Raw genomic sequence first — 23,907 nt, 5'->3', positions numbered from 1 at the left:
GATTCACTTGATCCCAGCTGTCTATACTTGACATATATCTCCTTTTTCTTGACCAGAACCTCAATATCTCCACTCATGCAGTGTTCCCTCTTCCTGCCAGGCTTGCTCTTCACACTAACAGGAATATGTCCTTGAAAATGTCCCTGAACACTCTTCATCTTGATTTTGAAAGCCTCCCACTTGCCAGATATCCATTTACCTGTGAACAGCCTCCCCTAAATCAACTTAGGAAAATAATTCCTGTCTAATACCATCAAAATTGGCCTTGCCCCAATTTAGTACTTATGGACCAGGTTTGTCCTTTTCAAAAGTATTTTAAAGCTGAACTGTGGCCACTGTTCCCAAAGTGCTCCCTCACTAACACCTCAGTCACTCGACCTGTCTTGTTTCCCAAGAGAAGGTAGAGTTTTGCCCCTTATCTACATATTGATTGAGAAAGTTTTCCTGAAAGTGTTTCCTGAAAGAAAGTGTTTCTGTCCTTTCCAAGTGTATTAGCAGGTAAAAACCCAGATCCAGATGCCAAAGATGGCACAGTTTTTTCAGAAACTGAACACCTTTTCCTGCAAACGACATTTGATGAAACTCTAAACTACAGTAGCACTGATTGTATCACTTCAAAATAAGAAATTTGTTGCATCAAGAAAAAGTGTCAAACATAATTTGAAGAACAAACTGGAGGAATATCTATTATCATTGGTTGAATGTTTCCTGGAGGTCGCCTATTTACTTGACTGAAGTAGTGTGACCACTTCCCTGAAACTACTATTGATCACATTCTCTGCCTCCTGTATGATTCTCAGTGCTTCCAACTACTACTCCAACCAATCCATGCATCTGAAGGGAGCTGCAGCCAGACACACTTGCTGTAAACATACACACTCTTACTGCTCCCTGATCTTCCACATCTGACAGGATTATTGAAATATAGAAAAATGACAAAGTAACTATGCAATTGAAATAAAATAGAAGTAGTTATTTAGATCACAATAACTCAGAGTAATGACATTGCCAAAGAGAGAGGCTGCAATACAGAGTATGATAAACAGACTGTCAGGAGGAGATGGTGTGTGCAAATTTAAGACTAAATGAACAGATAAGAGGTTACAACAAGAGTAAGAATATAAAACAAGAGACTCGATATCAGAATGCATGTCAATGTTGCATGCCAAACAAATGTACTGAATGCGCAAGTGGAAATAAGTACGATCTGGCAACTATTACTGAGACATGGCTGCAGGATGACATAGATTGAATATTAAAAGAAAACAGGACATTTCGGAAAGACAGGAAGCTAGGAAAAGGTGGAGGGAGGCTGTTTTAGTTAATAAAGATGACATTAGAATAGAGAGATGACCTAAGGTCAGAAAACCAGACTGTGAAAATGATTTGGGTGGAGAATTCAATTGTAGGAATTGTGTAAAAGCTCCCCACCAGTAACCATATTATAGCAGAGTCTAAATAATTTTAAGGCTGAGGTTGATAGATTCTTGATAAGCAAGTGGTATAAGGATATGGAGATAGGCAGGAATGTGGATTTGCGGTTATTAGATTGGATTACTTACAGTGTGGAAACAGGCCCTTCGGCTCAACAAGTCCACACCAACCCTCCGAAGAGCAACCCACCCAACCAACCCCTACATTTACCCCTTCACCTAACACTACGGGCAATTTAGCATAGCCAATTCACCTAACCTGCACATTTTTGAACTGTGGGAGGAAACCCACGCAGGCAATGTGCAAACTCCACACACAGAGTTGCCTGAGGCAGGAATTGAACCTAGGTCTCTAGCGCTGTGAGGTAGCAGTGCTAACCACTGTGCCGCCCAGATCAGTGATTACCTGATGATCTTAGTGGTAGAGCAGACCCAAGAGGCCAAATGACCTGATCATCTTCTTGTACACATGTTAGCTTAGTTCTGCAGAGGACAACAGAGTTCAATAGTAGTGCTAACTAAGATTAGTAAAGAGCGATCAGGTTTTAATGACTTTGCTCTTATCATTGTGAACTATTAATAAACAACAGTAATGTTTCTGTCCTTTCCAAGTGTATTAGCAGGTAAAAACCCAGATCCAGATGCCAAAGATGGCATAGTTTTTTCAGAAACTGAACACCTTTTCCTGCAAACGACATTTGATGAAACTCTAAACTACAGTAGCACTGATGTATCACTTCAAAATAAGAAATCTGTTGCATCAAGAATAAGTGTCAAACATACTTTGAAGAACAAACTGGAGGAATATCTATTATCATTGGTTGAATGTCTGCATTCTGCTATGGTAAGTGCTTTACAATATGACCTTGCAGAAGATATTTTTTTCTAAACCTTACATTAAACTTTAGTTACATTGTATGAAAGGCAAGGAAGAGAACGAATGTGAATTCATGCAATCTGTGTCATGAATATCCAAAACAGTTAACAGCTGAGTGCTACAATTGAAACAGGGTTCTTGTCCATTGATAATCTGTTAGAAAGGGAATGTATTTTTTATTCATTTGATCATTCATATTAGTTATGAACGTAATAGCAATCCATTTGGAAAAATTAATTCACACACTCTCAAAATCCTCCAATTTGAGGAAAGGACTTGACCCGAAAATTCAGGTATTTCTGAAAATTTGAATGTTTAACCAAGCGAAACAGTGTTTTCAGAGCGCTTATTTTCCCCTAGGCATTGTAATCTCTCAAAATATTGTGCAGGGATTTTTTACCTCCCAGGAAAGAGGAGCTTGTTAACTTTGCAACTAACTTTAACAAATTCAAAAACAACTGTATTCCACCATCTGTCAAATGCTCTCTGTATTTTGCACTTACATGTGAAATATTAAGCTGTGCAGAATTAGGTGAAGCCATTTAGGAAAGATATGGAAAAATTACTTTAGTTTAACATATAAAATTAAGAGAAGCTATAAAAAGGCAAATTCATTTTTGTTTAAAATGCATGATTCAAACTTGGATTTTTAATTTATTGTTGATTTTGAGGAAATTGTAATGGCAGTATATTTGACCTTATTAAATAACAGTGGAGCTGTTTAGCTTAGCTGGCTAATATATGGTTTAGAATAATGTCAACCGTGCATTAGGATCTCCTCATCGTCTTGAAAGTGGAAAGCAATGGCAAACAAAAACAGCCAAGGAAATTAATGAAGCATCAGCTGACACCCAGGACCTGTGCTTGGATAGAGTATGCATGAATGAATAATTGTGTTTAACTGATAAAAAAAACTCATAAAGAAGATTTATAATTAAGTTAACTTGTGCACCCTAGCAAATGTCTTATCCTGAACAAGTAGAGGATTTGATATCTTTACTGTGTTAATCTACAGTTCATGTCTCCAAATCACTGTTAATGTCTGTATTTTACTTATTGGTTTCAGATGGTTCCTCCAGAATGCCAGGTTCGCTGTGCAGACCTCATCATTGGTGTACTCCAGGGATATGCTGATGTTGCTGTCATCAGTGAGAGTGATGCATATACATCTGTTCTGTTTCAGAAGGCAAAGGTATATTATTGAGATCTGGCTTCTAAGTTCTTGATTTAGAATCTGAACAACATGTCAAAGGCTGTCACGTAAAAGTCTTGAACATGTTGTGTAATTTCTTAAAAAGGCATAAGTTCAATCCCTTCAAAATGATTTTGAAAGCCTTTCTAAAAACAGCATTTCACCATTATTTCATTTTGAAGCAAACATTATTGTCATTAGCCTGGGACTAATGATAGTAGAGTTAGTAAACTTATAATGCTGAAGATTGGTTCAGAGTTTTCTGTCGATGAATGGAGCCATGTGTGCACGTGTGTGTGTTGTGTTGTGCTTTGTGTGTGTGCGCATGTGTGTGTTGTTGTGTTGTGTTTTGTGTGTGTGTGTGTGTATCCGTGTCTTCTTGTTTCCCTCTATTATCTCCCTTCCATTTTTGGAAATCTCTGTTTCTCTTTCTTAACCCCTTCTGTTGCCACCAACCCGTGGCAGCAACAAAATACAAATGTATTCTCGCCATGGTTCCAGAATGTACAAACATTCACACTTGATATGATTTAATAATGTAACTTGGAGACCAAATGTGCTATATAGTTTTGCCTTGTGCAGTGAGATTGATGTAAAAGTTCAAATTTAATATCGGGATAGGACTTTGTAAAAAAAACTGTCCAATTAGGGAATGCGCGATAGCAACCAGTCAAAATTATATTTTTCGATCTGGTCATCTCTCATGGGTGAGTTTAAAATCTGTCCAAAAGAATGTTTTGCTTTTCCCCACTTTTATTAATAATAATTTTCGGTAAATTCTTTTTGGTAACGTTTATCTGTAATCCATCTGCATTTCATTTTAGGTTGCTTGAATTGTGTTATTGCTCTCACTTTGAATTTAATTAACTGTGCGAAGCAGTTAAATTTTACTTAGCATGAGAAAGAATGAGACAAAATAAATGGAAATATCAAAATCATGCTTTTTTAAAAAAAATATGCTTTATCACTGTCGTTGCATGTGAACCTTTGTATAATATTGGTGAACTGAAATTAGTTCAAATTTTGTTAAAACTCTATGGTTTACTAGTTTAATAACGTGTGATACTTTATTTTTATCACTAGCTGTAGCAAGATGTATGTATTTACCTAAGGGCTGTTGGATTATAATTGTTAATCTAAGTATTTCTGTTCCTGTGAAATAAACCAGCGTCATGATTTGCCTCACCAAGTTTGCTTTCAAAGGGGTTGAAGAAGTGTGCATGTGAGAGCTGCATAATCTGACACATGCCAACTGTGCTGCATATTCTGGGACATGTTTGCTTTGCTCTCCAGCAACAAGAAGGCTATGAGATTTAGAAATGAGAAATGCATGAATTACAAGGAATTACAAACTTGCAACCGTGCTCCCCATTTATCCTTCCCTTACTAATGCAATCTTGAGGAGTAGGTCTATAACAGGGGTTGCGTGTCGAACACGCTGATAAATTAGGACAGGAAATTTAAGGAAGTATTATTCTGGACTAGGGATGTGTTGCTTCTGTTCACTGATGCAACTGGCAATTATAAAATAATTCTCATAGTGTATTTCAGAAATCTTATTCAAATTTCTTTTTGTAAATAAAGTTGTGATAGTTGATCTCTTTTTGCTTCTTAGTCTTGCATACTGGCTGCTGGTGAATTCATTTCTTCAGCCAAAAACAAACTTAATGAGGAGTTGAAAGCCATGAAGACTATGGTTGCTGTATGCTCAAAATGTCTACACTGTCCCGCTAAGGTATCTACCTAACTACAGTTCAATATTTACATTATACTGAATGCATTCACCTTCATTAAATGGACATGGTTATATTTCATCTGTTAATGGAAATAAATTTACTTTAGGTGCAATAATTCTAAATGTTAGTGTCCTCATCCTCAAGTCAGAAGTTCTAAGTTCAACTCCATGTCAAGATTTGGTGAGATGAACATAGAATATATTCTGAGTTCTGCACACTTGAGAGTGCCATCTTCAGATGGGATGATCCTGACGTTCATTTAGATTAAATTATTCTATTCCGCCATTCAGAGAAAAGCAAGGAACTCTCTTGGGGTTCTTATCAATGTTCTTTACTCAACCAACTCTACGGGATATTGCTGTGACCATCCATTTGTCGTGATTGGAACCAGCTGCATTTTGTTGATTATGGGATCCTTTATTGGGCCAATCAGGAAAGCCGTAGCTGACCAGTATAACCAGATGACAGGGAGAGGTGGGCACCGCAGGGTGTGGAGTGCTTTATTTCCCCTGATGATTCTATTTTGATTTAATCCCTACCCACCTCCCCCTTCACGTTTTTGATCACCCAGGCATTCCCCTCTGATGAGAAGGGCTTGTCACTGGCCACTTGGGTGTTTCCTTTCTTCCTGCTGGTGGAATATAAATAAAGTTTTCTGCACTTATTGTTTTTACACTGTGTCCTATATCTGCATCCACATGACTTGGGAAAATAAGCATCCAGTTGTTTGATGGCAGTGTGGGGTTTAAAAAAAATATATAACCAGGAGATTAGAATCCCCTCTGTTGAGGACTGACTCCAAGCTGGCTGGCCATAGCTGGTGTGTACTGCCGTTCTTTTTTAAGTGGAAAAAATAAAAAACCAGAAGATTATAATATCCTCAGTTCAGGGGACTGTCTCTGCCCTGGCTGGTGACAGCCTGTGTACTATGCTTAAGTAAATAAAGGATTATTTGGTGATGAGATACTGGCCTGTATGTAGTTATTTTACCACCATTCTACATACATATCAGAAGCCATTCCTAAAGAAATTTGTTCTAGGTGAAGCACTATGTGTTCAGTTATGATCTAGAATTGAAGGACAGGTTCAATAGGCTAAATGGTTTACTTCTGTTAATATGTTCTTATCTGGTGATTCTCAAATATACAATAAGGTGCTTCATATTGGTACTCCAGATTTTGCTTTTATTGCACTGATTTGATAAATATTTTAGTTTCTTCAAAACAATGATTAATTTGCTATAGTAGTTTCAACAAGAAAAAAAAACTAAAATTGAAAAGAGGGGAAATATTGAAGAGACCTAAGGGGCAACCTTTTCACACAGAGGGTGGTGCATGAATGGAATGATCTGCCAGAGGAGGTCGTACCATTAAAAAAATTCGAATGACATCTGAATGGGTCTATGAATAGAAAGGGTTTAAAGAGATATGGGCCAAGCGCTGGCAAATGGTACAAGATTAGGTTAGGATATCTGGTTGGCATAGATGAGTTGGACCAAAGAGTCTGTTTCTGTGCTGTACATCTCTACAAAGTGTATCGTTATATTTTTAGCTTTACTAAGGAGTATTCTGTCTAAACTGCTACATATTCTTAAATACTCAAAGATGATCCATAATAATTAGTACTTCTTCGCTCCCCCAGAAATAAATTTGTTTTTGTTATTATTTTAACAGCTTTGGGCAAAGAGAAGCTCATCTGTTCTCTTCCTTCAATTATTTCCAGCAAGATTTATGAATGATCTGGTCCAGCTTTGCAAGCAACTGGTAAGAGATTAACTGAAAAGTTCCAAGGCAGATCAGCAAATTGGGTGTTTTAAATGTGTTGCTGGTTGTATAAGCTGAGTTTAGTACACTGTAATTTGCTATATCTAAACAGTGGAAAATGCTATTACCATGTTAAAATGTATGTGCTACTTTCCCATCCCAAAAGCTAGTTCTTTATTGAATACAAAAGTACTTTTAAATTATACACTTTTTTTTGGCAAAAGCTGAAACTTTCACATGCGTCATCCACCCAGTCTCATGATAAATTTAGAGTTTGAGGAGGTCATTGGGGCCAAATGGATTAGCATGTTTTGAGTCCTTCTAAACTTTTTACACGGAGACAACAAGATAATTTCACCTACAAACTGGGGAATTGACTCCCAGTCCTGTAAAATTGTTGCCATGAGTTCAATATAGAGGGAGCATACAGTTAAACGGAGATAATTACATTTCTCCCTTTTCAGTCATTGCTTGGCCACTTCTGATGACTTTAAACAGTGGCTGCTGAAAACAATAATTGTGGTGTGTATATTGTACTTACTGGTTTAATTTCTGGCAATTTCAACACACCCCAAAACATTTCAAGAGGGCTAGAACACAAGAGTAGGAATGTACTGCTGAGGCTGTATAAGACTGATCACACTGCACTTGGAATACTATGAGCAGTTTTGGACTCTGTATCTAAGGAAGGATGTGCTGGCCTTGGAGGGGTTGCAGAGAGGTTTCACAAGAATGACCCCAGGAAGGGCGTATCATATGAGGAGCGATTGAGGACTGTGTGTCTGTAATCGATGGATTTTAGAAGGATGAGGGGTGATCTGAAATGCACAGAATATTAAAAGGCCTGGATAGTGTGGACATGGAGATGATATTTCCAGTACTCGGAGACATAGGATCCAAGGACATATCCTCAGAGTGAAGGGATGACCCATTGTAGCTGAGTTGAGAAGGAATTTGTTCAGCCAGATGGTGGTGAATTTATGGAACTCTTTGCCACAGAAGGCTTTGGAGTTCAAATCATTGGATGTATTTAAGAGAAATAGATTCTCAATTAGTAAAGGGATGAAGGATTATGGGGCGAAGGCAGGCAAATAGGGTTGAGAAAGCCAAGATTGGTAGGCCAAATGTTCTGTCCCTATATCTCATGGTCTTATGGTAAAAGACATTGAAAAGGTGTTCCGGCAGGTACCTCTGATGACATCACAAATCACCTGGCAGAGCTAGACATTTACCTTGGGCTTTGCAGCTCAACTCCCAAGCAAACTGGAAGGGGATTGTATTCTTGCTGTACTGCACATCCTTTGAAACCTGTAGATTATTTCAAATTGTGCCTTTAGAATGAACGTACAATTTTTCTGTTGTTGCTAATTAATGCAACAGAGATATAAACAGGTAGTCTCCACTACACCAAGATATTTCTTGAAATTGTTTTAAGCAATGAACATTTTTCTTTTAAAAAATCTCTACTTCTTCCTGAATTATTTCATGCTGTTAATGATTTCACAGAAGGTCAGATTAACAAAGAATAATAACGTGTTAATCACTTACCCCAAAGCTTCAGGCAGTTCATAATGGAAAATCACATGATGCCGGGGAAGTCAAGGATAATATTGAAGACAGTTTTATGGAAGCACAGGGAAGTGGATCCGGGGATTTTTTTGACGATAATGACAAAACCCTTGAAGTAGATGACTATAGTGACAGCAGCGACTCGATGGTCGGAACAGGTAAGATATTAATGAGCTAGATATTAAATATTGTCTAGCTGATGCCCAGTAGCTGGTAGTTTAAGGCTGCGTGGTGTTTAACCATTAAGGTCAAGAAGGTTCTGAGTTTGATGCATCAGATGCTGAGTGAGTTGATCTTGAAAGGAAATATACAATATGTCTTTGTGTACTTACATTAACAACGGAAAAACTTAGAAAAGGATTGGATCTGGTACTATATGTGTGAACAATGGAAATTTGTGAAGATAATATTGAGCTAAGAAATTATACTTGCTGTGGTTTAATAGCTTCCTCAATAAGCTTGGAAATTGAACAAAACATTGTGTGACCAGTTATATGAAAACGATGAGAAATGAAGAGATTTGATGCCACAATTATAAAACACAACGATGATTGAAGAGGATAAATAACTATTGAGATTACGTTAAGCTTCTAAATTAGCTTTTTTAGGGAAACATAGTAGAGGCCCATTTCTAGTATTCCATTGACTTAAAATCTATGCTAATTTATGAAATAAGTTAACAAGTGACATCATGCTGCACGTTATTCATGAATTTTCAAACTTCTTTCAGGAGCAAAGAGCATTTTAGCTGAAGAGAATTTGACAAAACACGATTTTCTTCTCCTTGACATTCTCCGATTTCTCTGCTGTTGCACAGCAGCAGGGCAGATGCATGTACTTTCTTTCAGGTCTGATGACATTCGAAGAAAACTGTTAATGTTAATTCAAGACACAGATCGTAGCATTTCAAAATCTCTGCACTTGCACATGGTAGGTATTACCACATAATGTAATGTTTGGTTTTCATACAGAGATTTCAAAAAGTAAGTTTGCTGCCTCTCCCATATTGGCCCTCCTTTTTCCTAAAATGAAGTTGGATAAATATTAAAAATGAATGTTTCCTGTATTAAATTCTGTATAAAGCCCAGCAAAATATTTGTAGTCGAAGTAGTCTTTATCTCTTCTATTATTCAGGATTTCTAGTTATTCTTTGACCAAAGACTTGAACAAAATAATTTCATAGAATCCCTCGAATGTGGAATCAGGTTATTGGCCCAACAAATCCACAACGACTCTCCGAAGAGCATTCCACCCAGACTCAACCTCCTACCCTGTCCCTATAACTCTGCATTCCCTGTGACTAATCCACCTAACCTGTACATCCCTGGACACTGGGCAATTTAGTATGGCTAATCCACCTACATCTTTGGATTGTGGGAGGAAACCAGAGCACCCGGAGGAAACCCACGCAGACACAGGGACAATATACAAACTTCGCACAGACAGATGCTCAAGCTGAAATTGAACCTGGGTCCCTGGCTCTGTGAGGCTAACCACTGAGTGACCATGCTGCCATGCTACCCTAGCTGAAGGACCTAGGGTAATGGATGAACTGAAAGGAATTTATATTAGGCAGGAAATGTTGTTGGATAGACTGATAGGTCTGAAGGCTGATAAATCCCTGGGACCTGATGGTCTACATCCCAGGGTACTTAAGGAGGTAGCTCTAGAAATCGTGGATGCATTGGTAATCATTTTCCAATGTTCTATCGATTCAGGATCAGTTCCTGCAGATTGGAGGGCGGCTAATGTTGTCCTACTTTTCAACAGGGAGTGAGAGGGAAAACAGGGAATTATAGACCGTTAGCCTGATGTCAGTGGTGGGAAAGATGCTGGCGTCAGTTATAAAAGATAAAATTACGATTCATTTGGATAGCAGTAACAGAGTCAGAGTCAGCATGGATTTACGATGGGGAAATCGTGCTTGACTAATCTTCTGTAATTTTTTGAGGATGTAACTATGAAGATGGACAAGGGAGATCCAGTGGATGTAGTGCACCTGGGCTTTCTGAAAGCCTATGATAAGGTCCCACGTAGGAGATTAGTAAGAAAACTTAAGGCACATGCTATTGGGGGCAAGGTACTGACTAGGATTGAAATTGGCTGACTGACAGCCATAAACTGTTCCCTTTCAGAATGGCAGGCAGCGACCAGTGGGGTCCCACAAGGTTCGGTGCTAGAACCGCAGCTGTTTACAAATACATCAATGATATAGATGAAGGCATTAAAAGTAATATTAGCAAATTTGCTGATGACACAAAGCTGGGTGGCAGGGTGAAATGTGAGGAGGATGTTATGAGAATACAAGGTGACTTGGACAGGCTAGGTGAGTGGACGGATGCATGGCAGATGCAGTTTATTGTGGATAAATGTGTGGTTATCCACTTTGGTGGCAAGAACAGGAAGGCAGATTATTTTCTAAATGGAGTCAAGTTAGGTAAAGGAGAAATACGAGATCTAGGAATTTTTGTACATCAGTCGATGAAAGCAAGCATGCAGGTACAGCAGGCAGTGAAGAAAGCTAATGGCGTGCTGGCCTTCATAACAAGAGGAATTTAGTATAGGAGCAAAGAGATCCTTCTGCAGCTGTGCAGAGCCCTGGTGAGACTGCACCTGGAGTATTGTGTGCAGTTTTGGTCTCCAAATTTGAGGAAGGCCATTCTGGCTATTGAGGGAGTGCAGCATAGGTTCACGAGGTCAATTCCCGGAATGGCAGGACTATCATATGTTGAAAGATTGGAGCGACTGGGCTTGTATTCACTTGACTTTAGAAGAATGAGAGGGGATCTGATTGAGACATGTAAAATTATTAATGGATTGGACACTCTGGAGTCAGGAAGCATGTTTCCGCTGATGGGTGAGTCCAGAACCAGAGGACACTGTTTTAAAAATAAGGGGTAAGCTAGTTAGAACAGAGTTGAGGAGAAACTTCTTCACCCAGAGAGTAGTGGATGTATGGAATGCTCTGACCCAGAAGGCAGTGGAGGCCAAGTCTCTGGATACTTTCAAGAAAGAGATGGATAGAGCTCTTAGAGATAGTGGAATCAAGAGTTATGGGGATAAGGCAGGAACAGGATACTGATTGTGGATGATCAGCCATGATCATAATAAATGGTGGTGCTGGCTTGAAGGGCCAAATGGTCCACTCCTGCACCTATTGTCTATAATTCTGATCAGAAAACAGCTGCCTGAAACTGCATCTGTACAAATTACCTAATACCTTTAGCACTCCCTATGTCTTTTGCTCCGGGCACCATCACCATCTGTTCCAGTCACTACTCCTCCATCTTTGTCAGTAGCACAAAAACCATAATTTTCCAGCTCCTGTTGGTTCCAAAGGAGAGTCATATTGAACTCGAATCATAACTCTGTTTCTTGTTCCACAAATGCTGTCAGATGTGTTGAGTTTCTCCAGCATTTTATTGTTTTTAGGTTATATTGACAAGAGTTGAGTTCAAAATGGTGTTTGAAAGTAAACACTCTCTGTGTAGACAAAACAGTCACATAGTTAAAAGTTTGATTGGATGCAATAAATAGGACTGAATTTATAAAAGTTTTTAAAATTGCACTTAGAAATCGCTTCACTGAAACGATTATGTTTCACCTCCATCAATTTGATACATTACTTTGGAGTAATTTTACAGCTTTTGCACTCAGCCTTCTTTGTAGGATTCTTAGTTGCATGAGAGAACGTTAAAAAAAACATTAATGTCCTTTACTTTGGGACTTTTAAATGTCCCAAGTCACCTCACATTGAATTAATTATATGCAATTCTGTGTGAATAAATTGATTGTCGTATTGTGCACTACAAGGTTCCACAAATTATTGTTGATATAACTTACGTGGTAGAGATGCTTTTATTAGATGGATTGTACATGTATAATAAATATTTATATACTTGTCATCACTAACTTTGCAATGTGATGCTGATTTGTTTTGTTTGTGCTTGATCCTGTAGTACTTGATCTTGCTGAAAGAGCTCCCATCAGAAGAATGTGTTCTCCCATCTGATGATATCTCCATACTTGTGAAACCTCTCTTGTAAGCAGTATTTGATTCTCCTGTTGATTTTTGTTTTGTGAATGGGAATGCTATGTGGAATGGTGGACATGGTGATGGTGATACTGACTTTATGGTGATACAAAGTGGCAGAGATGCAAAATGGTGCATTATCCAGCACTAACGTGCCTTGATGAACACAAATAATGTTGAAAAAGATTTGATAAAAGATTTTGAGAATTATCTTTTTCTAAAAGTGTTCATTCTTTGGGAATAAATAATAATCAGAAGAATAATTCGATAAGATTGAATGGTTCAAATTCAAGTGCAAGTATTACAATTTTTAATCGATAACTGACTTTGCGATCCAATTACTTTGTTTGGAACCTTCTGATGACACATTGGATTCCTAGAATAATAATTTTTATGAAACTTTTTATTTTAAAACCTAAAAAATGATTGTCTCAAGTAGATTTGAAGTGAAAATTAAAAATGTTAGTTAAAAACACATTATCGACAAACCAGGGCATAGTTAGTTTTATTTATGTATTGCATAATTTGCATTATCAAATTGTTTATCTTTTAAATGTAAGACAAATTGTGCTTTACAATGAGTGAATGAATAGTTGTGTGATTTTAGCAGTCATAGAGAGTCATAGAGATGTACAGCATGGAAACAGACCCTTCAGTCCAACCTGTCCATGCTGACCAGATATCCCAACCCAATCTAGTCCCACCTGCCAGCACCCGGCCCATATCCCTCCAAAGCCTTCCTATTCATATATCCATCAAAATGCCTCTTAAATGTTGCAATTGTACCGGCCTCCACTCAGTTAACAGGAATGGATGATTTGGTAGCACTTTATAATTGCAGTTTCTAATCTGTGCAGGGATTTGTGTTCCATGTATCGTTATGATCAAGAAGTTTGTTCAGTAATCCTGACACACATGCTTCCATTGCTATCGGCACAAGGCATCGACCCTGATGAACTTACTGACGTCCAAGGAAAACTGCTAACGACAATTGGAGCATTCTGGTCTGTGTACTTCATTGACTCTATTTGCCCCTAGATCTTGTCAGAGTATGTTTGTAATTGAAACCAAAAAAGTTAACAGTTCTCCTAAGGTGTGAGGTTAGAAATGTTAAAGATTTATATCAATTTGTTAATTTACAATAGGCATCTAAGCAAGGAAGGAAAATGTAACTCACAAGTGAGAACTGCTTTAGTAAGATGCATGAAAGCATTACTTGAGGTGAGTACATTCTGATATTTGTAAGCACATTACCAAACTTTAGCAATTATTTAAATATTTTTGTGAGATGACTGTGACAGATGCTATGATATCTAGAATTCCCTGTCTACCTTCTGCTTGTGATATTCACCATAAGCTAAAATATTCTTTACTGAAGAGAATATTGTAAAATAAGTGAAACATTTTTCTTTGAGAAAAGGGGAATATTATAATCAAAAACGTTATATTATTTGACAATGAGAAATTATAGCTGATAAATTATACCACTGCCAAATTTATGGCAATTTAGTCACACACCAATTGAGGCATGAAGGTGTAAGCAAGATTTTATTGTCCTGCAATGCGCTTATGAACTTCTATCTTAACCTACAAATAATTGTATTGTCCATAACATATTTTTAGTAACATTCTGCAAATATTTTCAGATTTGTTTATGAATATTAACAATTAGAGGAGTTGTTATTTTATTTGACTATATATGATTTGATCTTTATAAACAGCTACTTTACAATGCAGATATAGAAACAGTGATTTAATAGTTATGGTTTTGGGATCTTTATCGAACCATCATATCTCTTTAAATGTTTGGATTGCAAAATGCCCAACAACAATGTACGTTTATACAGCACTTTTTTATGCAATAAAATGCACAAAGCACTTCACTGAATAAAGCCAAAATAAGATTATTTGGAGTTTGGACATTCTCCCCATGTCTGTGTAGGTCCCCTCCGGGTGCTCATGTTTCCTCCCAAAGTCCAAAGATGTCCAGGTTAGGTGAATTGGTCATGCTAAATTGCCTTATAGTTTTCAGGGATGTGTAGATTAGGTGCATTAGTGAGGGGTGAATGTAGAGTAATACAGTAGGGGAATGGATCTATGTGAGATACTCTGGACAGGTCGGTGTGGACCTGTTGGGTGGAAGGGCCTGTTTCCACACTATAGGTATTCTTTTCTATTGTAGACGTTGTGCTTGAAAGTGCTTGTTGTAAAATTTTATTGGAGAATTAAGGTTTTACAACCTACATCTGATGTGCAGAATTAACTTTTTTTTGTTCATTCATGGGATGTGGCAGTTGCTGGCCATGCCAGCATTTATTGCCCATCCCAGATGGTAGATGAGAGTCAACCACATTGCTGTAGGTTTGGAGTCATATATGGGCCAGACCAGGTAAAGACAGTAGTTTCCTTCCCTAAAGGACATTAGTGAACCAGATGGGTCTTTCCTGACAGTTGTCAATGATTTTATGGTCATCATTAGATTCTTAATTGCAGATTTCTATTGATTTCAAAATGCACCACGTTAATAAAGGATACATGTCCTGGCTCTCTGGGTTACTAGTCCAGGGACTATATCACTAGGCCATTGTCCCCCCTATTTGGTTTTTCAATTCCGTAAGGTTTACGTTGCATGATTTGATTAATGCACTGATGATTTTGGTAGCATTTACTTTTGTAGTATTTATGGCCTTTTCAGAAAGACCCACATTCCAAATGGACTGTACTTTCCATCAGAGGTGAAGAGTTGCCTGTTTCTGAAGTCTATACAGAGTTCCTAAAAGATAGTCACCATCAGGTTCGCATGCTTGCTGCCATGTCTGTTAACAGGTAATCTTTCTGGCTGTTAATAAATGTTAAGTTATATTTGCAGGTCTAAAAAAGCTTTGATTAAATTAATGTACCAGCTTAGTTTCTGGCTTCTACAAATGAATGTTAATGTACAGGAAGTCCCACATTTAGGAATGTCTGACATACGGGTGCTCATACTTACGAATGCGATCTTGCATAGGGTGTAATTTTTATATACGAGCATTTCCTGCACTTGTGAACGGCATCTTTACGTTGTCCTGCATTGTGTTTTGACTTGCTCAAGAACCCATTGCAGCCTAGGGAGTGCCTGTATGTCAGAAAACATGAGGTAATTGTAAAGTTTACTGTGCCCTGTTGCCAAATTTAAATTTGGTATGTATCCCTTACTGCATCAATGTGGGTACTTTCAGCTTATTACCTCTACCTCTTTAATGTCCTGTGAATGAGGTGTAATGAATAGTGAATCATTTTGTACGGCACATTCAGTTAAAAAGAACCATGTTATTTCGCTTCTGCGACTGTGACAAAAGTAATCTTGCCCTCCCCACCTTTCTCAGTCTTTGTGCACTCTTCTGCATTGTTCTCCAACTAAATAGGTCTGCTAAAAGCTAGTTTCATTCTTCTATGTTTAGTCATATCCAGAATATTACTTGCAATTGATTATTTTCCTGTTCCTGTACTGTTAACTTAGTTGTCCCCGAAGATCAATCCTTGTCCCTTTCCTGTTTCTCACTTACATGCTGCCATTCATCAATATTATCTGAATGGAGCATGAACTCTGATGGCATCCATCATCTACGTCACCAACCTCTCTCTTAACCGCTCCATTGTTGCAAAATTATCAGATTGCTAGTCCAAATGTAATACTGGATGAATTGGAATTTGCATAGTTAAATGTTGGGAAGAATGAAGCTGTTGTTTTCTGTCCCCACCTTGAATTCTGTTCCCTAGCTACTATACTCTCCGTCGGAGATCCCTCTGGCAACAATCTGAGTCAGTCTGTTTGAAACATTTGACTCCAAGATTAGCTTCTACTTACACATCCTGCCTTCATTTAAACTGCCTATTTCTAGTTTCATTACATTTCAGCTCATCTGTTGCTAAAACTGCCATTCGTACCCTGTTAGCCCTTTTGAAAATTGATTGGTCTTCTATATTTATCCTCTGTGAACTTGATATAATTGAAAGTTTTGCTGCCAGTGTCCTAAGAAGCAGCAAGTCCCATTCCCCTATCACCCCTGTGCTTGTAGACCTAGTTTGGCTCCTGGCCAAGCGACACCTTGCTTTCAAAATTATCATTCCCCTTTTCAAATCCTACCGTGGTCTTGTCCATCCTTATCTCTGGAGTCTTCTGTAGCCCCACAATTCTCGAGCTATCTGCATTCATTTAATTGTGGCTGCTTGAGCATCACCTGTTTTAATTGTTCCTCCATTAATGGCTTCACCTTCAGTTCTCTCAATAGCCAGCTTATACCTCACCATGTCTCTTCGTCATTTCCTCCCTGAGAACACTTCTTAAAATCTGCCCTCTTCCAGTAAGCTTCTGGCAATCTTGCCTAATATCTCCTCATATGACTTAGTGTCATACTTTGTAAAGCATCTTGGGATATTTTATTATGTTACACTGTCCAAATATAATTTGCTGATGCTGTTGAATCCCATATGGCTTTTATCCCATATGTTTAGGTAGTATTCAGTCCTGAGTTACAAAACTAAAAGATCAGACTTCCAATTCATTACATCCTGCCCACCTGAATCTGCATTCACGGATTTATTTCTAGTTTAACACAATATTAAATGTCTGTAAAAACTTCTGGAATCTATGGGCAGGGGATGCTTTTAGCAGAAATCTTGCTGTTGTCTCAGGTATTGTAGTCACTCACTTGTTTTTCCCAGACTATTCCAAGAATTCCAGGTACAGGATGAATTTGTCCAGCTGAAAGCCCTTCCTGTGAAATTGCAGCAGAATGCCTTTGAAAATGTGTATATGAAAGTACAAGCAGGAATGAGATTTCAGGTATTATCATTTTTCTGTCTTTCCATATGATTTCCAAACATTGTGCATTTACGTCCTTTTGTTATCTAGTTTAGTTTCTGTGTACCCTTGCTAAACTGTTAAGGGAGGCCAGCTGAATCAATTCAGAGGCAACCATATCTTCAGTTCTGTCTCAGTCTGCCATTTTCTGGTAGCTCATTGTCCCACCCTCATTCACCTGCTCAAATATGTTTGAAAATATTTCACTCAATTGATTCGTTCGATTTTTCTTCTCATGCAGAAAATATCTAAATTTCCACTGTAATAGATTATTGTATTGAGCTCTTTACTTTCAAAATACAAACACTTATTGTGATAATGTGTCCTGGCATTACCCACCATTAAATCAAAAATATAATACTTTTGCTTTTCTTTTTAATATTTGCTGTATTCTATTTGAGACACTGAAATGTGGTCTGCTAGACTGAAGTTTAAATACTGTTGTATTGCTTGATGCTTCTATTTAGTTCTCAACATCTCACAGTAAAAATCTACATTTTTCCAGGTTTTTTTGGTACCTGAGTTTCACTGAGGAAATGTCTGCTTTTTTTCAAGTCTCCATTAAGTGAGCTGAGCTGACCTTGAGTTTTAAAAGGAGCACTATATTTTAAGCTCAGTAAGATGTGTGTATATGTGACCATTAGCCTGAGGTTGAGATAAGATGCCCCTTGCAACTAAAAAGCTCACCATCACTCACTATCAAAATGAAATTATGTACAGTTGTCACTTGTGTTATGCTTTCATCTAAAGAATGAATGTCTCTAAGGGAAGACCGGAGAGTATATTAAAAAAAACTTTTAAAATAAAATTCTATGGTTAGTTGAAATGTTTTGTATTATTAAATAACATTTTAAACAGTCTATAAATTTGATGCCTGCAGAACATTAACTTCATCTGTAACTGATTCCTAACTCTTTGTTTATAATGGATGCCTCTGAAAACATATCTCCTTGTGATTATAACTTTCTTCCATTTGTCTGAACCATTTATTCTATGTACTCTTGAAACCTGCTTCACCTGAAGTGTACATTTTAGTTTTGATTTTCTACATGCAATCATAGATGGTGTCCTGACACAACTTGTTTAAAATAAAAGCAGAATACATGACATTTCATACTTGCATTGTATGTAAAATATCCATGAAATTCCACATCCTACACCTGAAAAGAACCATTGCATCCAAAATAGAAGCTGCCGGTGCTAGAGAGCAGAAATTGTTAAAACTCAGCAGATCTGGCAGCATCTATGAAGAGAGAAGCAAAATTGATTTGACTCTTCTTTAGAACTCTTCTGAAGGAGTCCCTATCAGATTCAGAAGGTTCATTTTGTTTCTCCCTGGCAGATGTTATTAGACCTGATGTTATTAGACCTCAGGTTATTCTCTAGCACTTGCTGCTGTTGTTTCATAGCAACCAAAGTTTCCTTTTAAGCAGGAAGACAGACAACCCGTTCACCTTTGTGAGTTTGTTTTTGGTAATTGAATAATATATTTAATTTTCCTTCAGCCAAGCCCTTCAGTTTGTTACCAGCATCAGAGTTTACTTCTCCTTCCCTCCCACAGACTTTCGCAATAGCTCAACTTTAAAATTCCCACCCTGGTGTTTAACTGTCTCTACAATTTAATTTCTCCGTGTCTATGTAATTTTCCTAGTACTACATTTACTCTATTCAAACTTCCCGCTCCTCTGACTGTAGATCTTAGTGCTTCCTGAGTTCAGTTTTCCACCTCCTCCTCCTCTCAGACCCCTTTAAAACCCAGCTCTTAGTCGAAGCTTTTAGTCAACCCTCATATTTCTTTAACTCCCCTTGGGTCCACTTTTTTTTTTGTCTGTCCGTCTGTGACTTTGTTGGTGCTCATATATAAATGTAAGTTGTCTTGTGCATGTATTAATGTTTTAAGTACTATCTCACTTTTTGAACATTTTCATCTTTCCTTAGAGTAGTGAAGAAGAACTCCAGGATGAGAAGTGTAACAGAAGAGCTACGCTGCTTACAGTGATTTCATGGATCATGTGCTGTAGCCCCATTTGTGAAAAGCAAGCCTTATTTGCGATTTGCCAGTCATTCAAGGAGAACAAATTGGATCCTATGCTTGTTAAAAAAGTAACTATGAAATGAAATTATTGTCAGTTTTTTGAATTGTAGAAGATTTGCGTGGTGATATTTATTCATTTGATTCTGTTTTCTGAATATAAGGGCATTTTAACCACTTCATCACATTGAACCTATTCAGCTGCACAAGTGCGTGGAGTGCCCATTCAAAACCTTTCCTCTAAAAATGTGAGCACTGATCTTCAGTTGCTTCAATAGAAGGTGTCTTCATAGGGTGATACAGCATGGAAGCAGACCCTTCACTCCAACCAGTCCATGTCGAGCATAATCTCAAAACTGTCCAACTTGCCTGCTCCTGGCCCATATTCCTGTAAGCCTTTGCTATTCATGTAGTTATTGAAGTACCTTTAACTGTTGTAGCTGTGCATGCATCCACCACTTCCTGAAGAGGTTCATCCCACACGTGAACCACCCTGTGTAAAAAAAACTGCCCTCACCTTTTTTTAAATCTCTCTCCTCTCACCTTTAAAAATATGCCCTCTAGCCTTGAAATTCCCCATCCTCGGTTAAAGATACCTATGATTAACCCTATCTAAACCGCTCATAATTTTAGAAACCTCTATAACGTCACTCCTTAGCCTCTGATGCTCCAGGGGCAATAGTCCTGCCTACTCAGCCTCTTCCTATAGCTCAAACCCTCCAACCTAGGCAATATCTTTGCAAATCCTTTTGGAACCCTTTCAAGTTTCATAACATCTTTCCTTTAGCAAGGAGACAGATATAGATAGGATAGTGAAGAACTGCATGCAGTATTCCAATAGTGGCCTAACCAGTGTCCTGTACAGTTGCAACATGACCTCCCAACGTTTGTGCTGAATGCACTGACCAATAAAGGCAAGCATACTTTCTTCACTATTCTATCCACATGCGACTCCACTTTCAAGGAGCTATGAGCCTGCACTCCAAGGTCTCTTTGTTCAGCAACACTCCCCAGGACCTTGCCACTAAATGTATAAGTCTTGCGCTGATTTGTCTTTCTAAAACTCAGCAGCTCACATTGATCTAACTTAAACTTCATCTGTCACTCCTTGGCCCATCTGAGCAAGATCCCATTGTACTCTGAGGTAACCTTCTTTGCTGTCCACTACACCACTAATTTTCATGTCATCCGCAAACTTACTAACCATACGTCCAAACCATGTATATAAATGACAAAACACAGTGGAGCTAGCACCGATCCATGTGGCATTTGAGCCAGTTCTGTATCCAGTTCTCCCTATGTTCCATGTGACCAAACCTTGCTAAACAATCTATCTTGAGGAACCTTGTTGAATGCCTTACTCAAGTCCACATAGATCACATCCACCACTCTGCCCTCATCAATCCTCTTCGTTACCTCTTCAAAACAAAACTCATTCAAGTTAGTGAGACACAATTTCCCATGCACAAAGCTATGTTGACTATTCCTAATCAGTCCTTGCCTTTACAAATACATATAAATCCTGTCCCTCAGGATCCCCTCCAACAACTTGCCCACCACTAATGTCAGGTTCACCAATTCATAGTTCCCTGGTTTTTCCTTACCACCTTTCTTAAATAATGGCACCACATTAGCCAACCTCCAATCTTTCGGCACCTCACCTGTGGCTATCAGTGATACAAATATCTCAGTGAGGGGCCGAACAATCACTTTCCTAGCTTCCCACAGAGTTCTAGGGTATACTTTGATCAGGTCTCAGGGATTTATCCACCTTTATGCATCCTAAGACATCTAGTATTACCTCCTATGTAAAATGAACATTTTTCAAGGTGTCACTATTTATTCCCCCACATTCTTCCATATCTTTCTCCACAGTAAACACCAATGCAAAATACTTGTTTAGTAGTCAAAAGCAAGTCTAAACATATATAAATGCATGAATAAGTGACTTCTCTATACTGGAGGTTTAATTTATAAACTGAAGTCAAAATTAGTAATTTTATTTTGAGTAAATAGCTAATTCCTGTGATTAATTTATAGAATTAATATTTTTGCTATCAAATGTTTTTTAAAAATGGTGTTTTGTTGCCCATGGTTTTATGACTATATTGTGTACGGTAGTAGATGTAAAATACTTTTATTACCTGCCTGTTAATTCTAATTAGATTCTTGAGACTGTATCGAACTGTTTGAAGTATCGTAATTTGGAAAGCTTCATGATTTCCCACTTGGATTACCTTATCCATCAGTGGCTGAGAATGAATGATTCAGGCTATAACTTGTCTACGTTCCCTTATGTCCTATTGAACTGTGCCAATCTGGAAGAATTTTGCAGGTAAATCAAGTGTTACTTAAGTCACACAGAATATTGTGAATGTCTTGATGTTTACATAATACCTGAACAAATGAAATGCTGATTTCAGGAGAATATACTGAATCTTCCTTCAATGACTAATGTATGTTGGAAATACAACATTATTTTAACCTCTCTCATGACAGCAATGTTACAAATTTTCACAACAACTTTTGTTTATCATGTGTTTGAAATTAATGTTTTTCAGTAATATGAATAATCGGTTAGGGCATTGTTCCAAATAAACTTTCTTGTTTAGTTTTTGTAAAAGTCAAACTAAGGAAAACATCCATCTACTCGAAAACAAAAACAGAAATTGGTGGAAAATCTCAGCAGATCTGGCAGTATCTGTGGAGAAAAAGCAGAAAGGTTTGGATCTAGTGACCCTTCTTCAGAACTGGTAGCTAAGAAAAGGATGATTTGTATGTAGAAGATAGTGTTGGGGGAGAGGGTAGAGGTAAACAATAAGTGGAGATAGTTGGACAGACAGAGGAGTGGATAAAGACCAGCCGAGGAGAATGAATAACTGCTAATGGGACTATTAGTAGCTTCCAATGGGTTGTGTGTGTGGTAGCAGCCCATGAGATGACAAAGCATGGCATGTGCGGGTGGGAAAAGCATGGTGAAAGGTGTTCAAGCCCTAAAATTGTTGAACTTGGTTTAAACCAAGTCCAGAAGGCTGCAGAATTCCTAAGCAGAAAATGAGGTGGTGTTCTTCCAGCTTAAAACAAGCTTCACTGGAGCACTGCAGCAAGCCTGAGATAGAGATGTTGGCCAGGGAACACAGTGATGTGTTGAAGTGGCACGTAACTGGAAGTTCAGGGCCGTTTTTGCAGACAAAACATAGGTGTGCTGCAAAGTGGTCACCAGCCTGTGCTTTGTTTTCCCAGTGTAGAGACTACATTGTGAGTTGTGAATACAGCAGACTAGATTAAATGAAGTGCAGGTGAAAGTGCTGCTTCACCTGGAAGGTATGTTTGAAACCTTGGATGATGAGGAGGGTGGAAGTCAATGGGTAGATATTATACTTCTCCGATTGCAGGGGAAGGTGCCACGTGGGGACGTGTTGAAAGTGAAGGAAGAATGGACCAGTGTGTCCCAGAGGACAAGGCTGACAAGGGAAGGAAGGGGAATATGCCTCCAGTGGAGGAAGAACATGGGTATTTCGGAGGCCCCCTTGGCATCATCAGAACAGATGTGACAGAGATGGAGGAACTGGGAGAATGTAATAGAGTCTTTAAAGGAAACAATATGAGAATTAATACTGTGAGTACTGTGGAAATGGGTGGGTTTTAGATTAAATTAGATTAGATTACTTACAGTGTGGAACAAGTCCACACCGACCCGCCGAAGCGCAACCCACCTAGACCCATTCCCCTACATTTACCCCTTCACCTAACACTACGGGCAATTTAGCATGGCCAATTCACCTGACCTGCGCATTTTTGGACTGTGGGAGGAAACCGGAGCACCCGGAGGAAACCCACGCAGGCACGGGGAGAATGTGCAAACTCCACACAGTCAGTCGCCTGAGGCGGGAATTGAATTCTGGTCTCTGGCGCTGTGAGGCAGCAGTGCTAACCACTGTGCCACTGTGCCACCCATGGGTTTGTAGTGGATTCATCTAGTCTATTTGTTTCTGAAAGACTTCCTTACATAGTTTCAGTGAAGTGTGGATGTTTTGCATTGAATTTTCCTGACATTAAAAAATTGGAGCTGTCATGGATTTTAAGTGAAGGATGCCAGGTGATAGATATTCTTTCATTCAGATGAGTATCAAAAGATGTGTGTGAGATGATCTTTGACAAACAGGTACACAGTACTCTTCTATGGAGTTGATCGGCAAGCGCTAAGATCTAGAAGCGGTATACAGCATCCCACCAAGGTTTTCTACTTTCCAGTGGGCATGATACCACAGCACAACCACCCCCAGATCAGCAGTTTGATTGTAGAGGTCAGGATTGCTGCTGGGGGAAAAGAATTCACTTACACTGGAACCTCTGCAATTAATTTTTTTTCTTTCTTGGAGACCAGGACACAGTGGACTGACCTTTTGTTGTGCACCTAACCACTGTT

At 38.5% G+C, this 23,907-nt stretch overlaps 1 protein-coding gene across 7 annotated transcripts in view; it reads left to right on the top strand.

Moving 5' to 3' along the window:
- atm (ATM serine/threonine kinase) overlaps positions 1-23,907 on the top strand; it is a 169,011-nt gene that overhangs the window by 37,745 nt on the left and 107,359 nt on the right. For 6 of the 7 annotated variants that reach the window (XR_011961512.1, XR_011961513.1, XM_072577464.1 and 3 more), the window contains exons 13-25: positions 2,046-2,277; positions 3,377-3,502; positions 5,118-5,237; positions 6,912-7,001; positions 8,557-8,728; positions 9,301-9,500; positions 12,530-12,612; positions 13,461-13,607; positions 13,749-13,824; positions 15,299-15,429; positions 17,308-17,428; positions 19,385-19,549; positions 21,644-21,813. Coding sequence is in view for 5 of the 7 variants with exons in the window: in XM_072577464.1 (XP_072433565.1) it covers positions 2,046-2,277; positions 3,377-3,502; positions 5,118-5,237; positions 6,912-7,001; positions 8,557-8,728; positions 9,301-9,500; positions 12,530-12,612; positions 13,461-13,607; positions 13,749-13,824; positions 15,299-15,429; positions 17,308-17,428; positions 19,385-19,549; positions 21,644-21,813 (1,833 nt within the window). In the remaining 2 variants the exon portion in view is untranslated. Of the gene's footprint in view, positions 1-487; positions 673-2,045; positions 2,278-3,376; positions 3,503-5,117; positions 5,238-6,911; positions 7,002-8,556; positions 8,729-9,300; positions 9,501-12,529; positions 12,613-13,460; positions 13,608-13,748; positions 13,825-15,298; positions 15,430-17,307; positions 17,429-19,384; positions 19,550-21,643; positions 21,814-23,907 lie in introns of those variants that run through there. The other variant, XM_072577469.1, reaches the window with a different exon arrangement.

This window comes from Chiloscyllium punctatum, chromosome 9 (genome assembly GCF_047496795.1).
Source record: "Chiloscyllium punctatum isolate Juve2018m chromosome 9, sChiPun1.3, whole genome shotgun sequence".
Taxonomy (NCBI): domain Eukaryota; kingdom Metazoa; phylum Chordata; class Chondrichthyes; order Orectolobiformes; family Hemiscylliidae; genus Chiloscyllium; species Chiloscyllium punctatum.
Note: the sequence above shows the minus strand (reverse complement) of the source record. Positions and strands in the feature narration are given on the sequence as shown.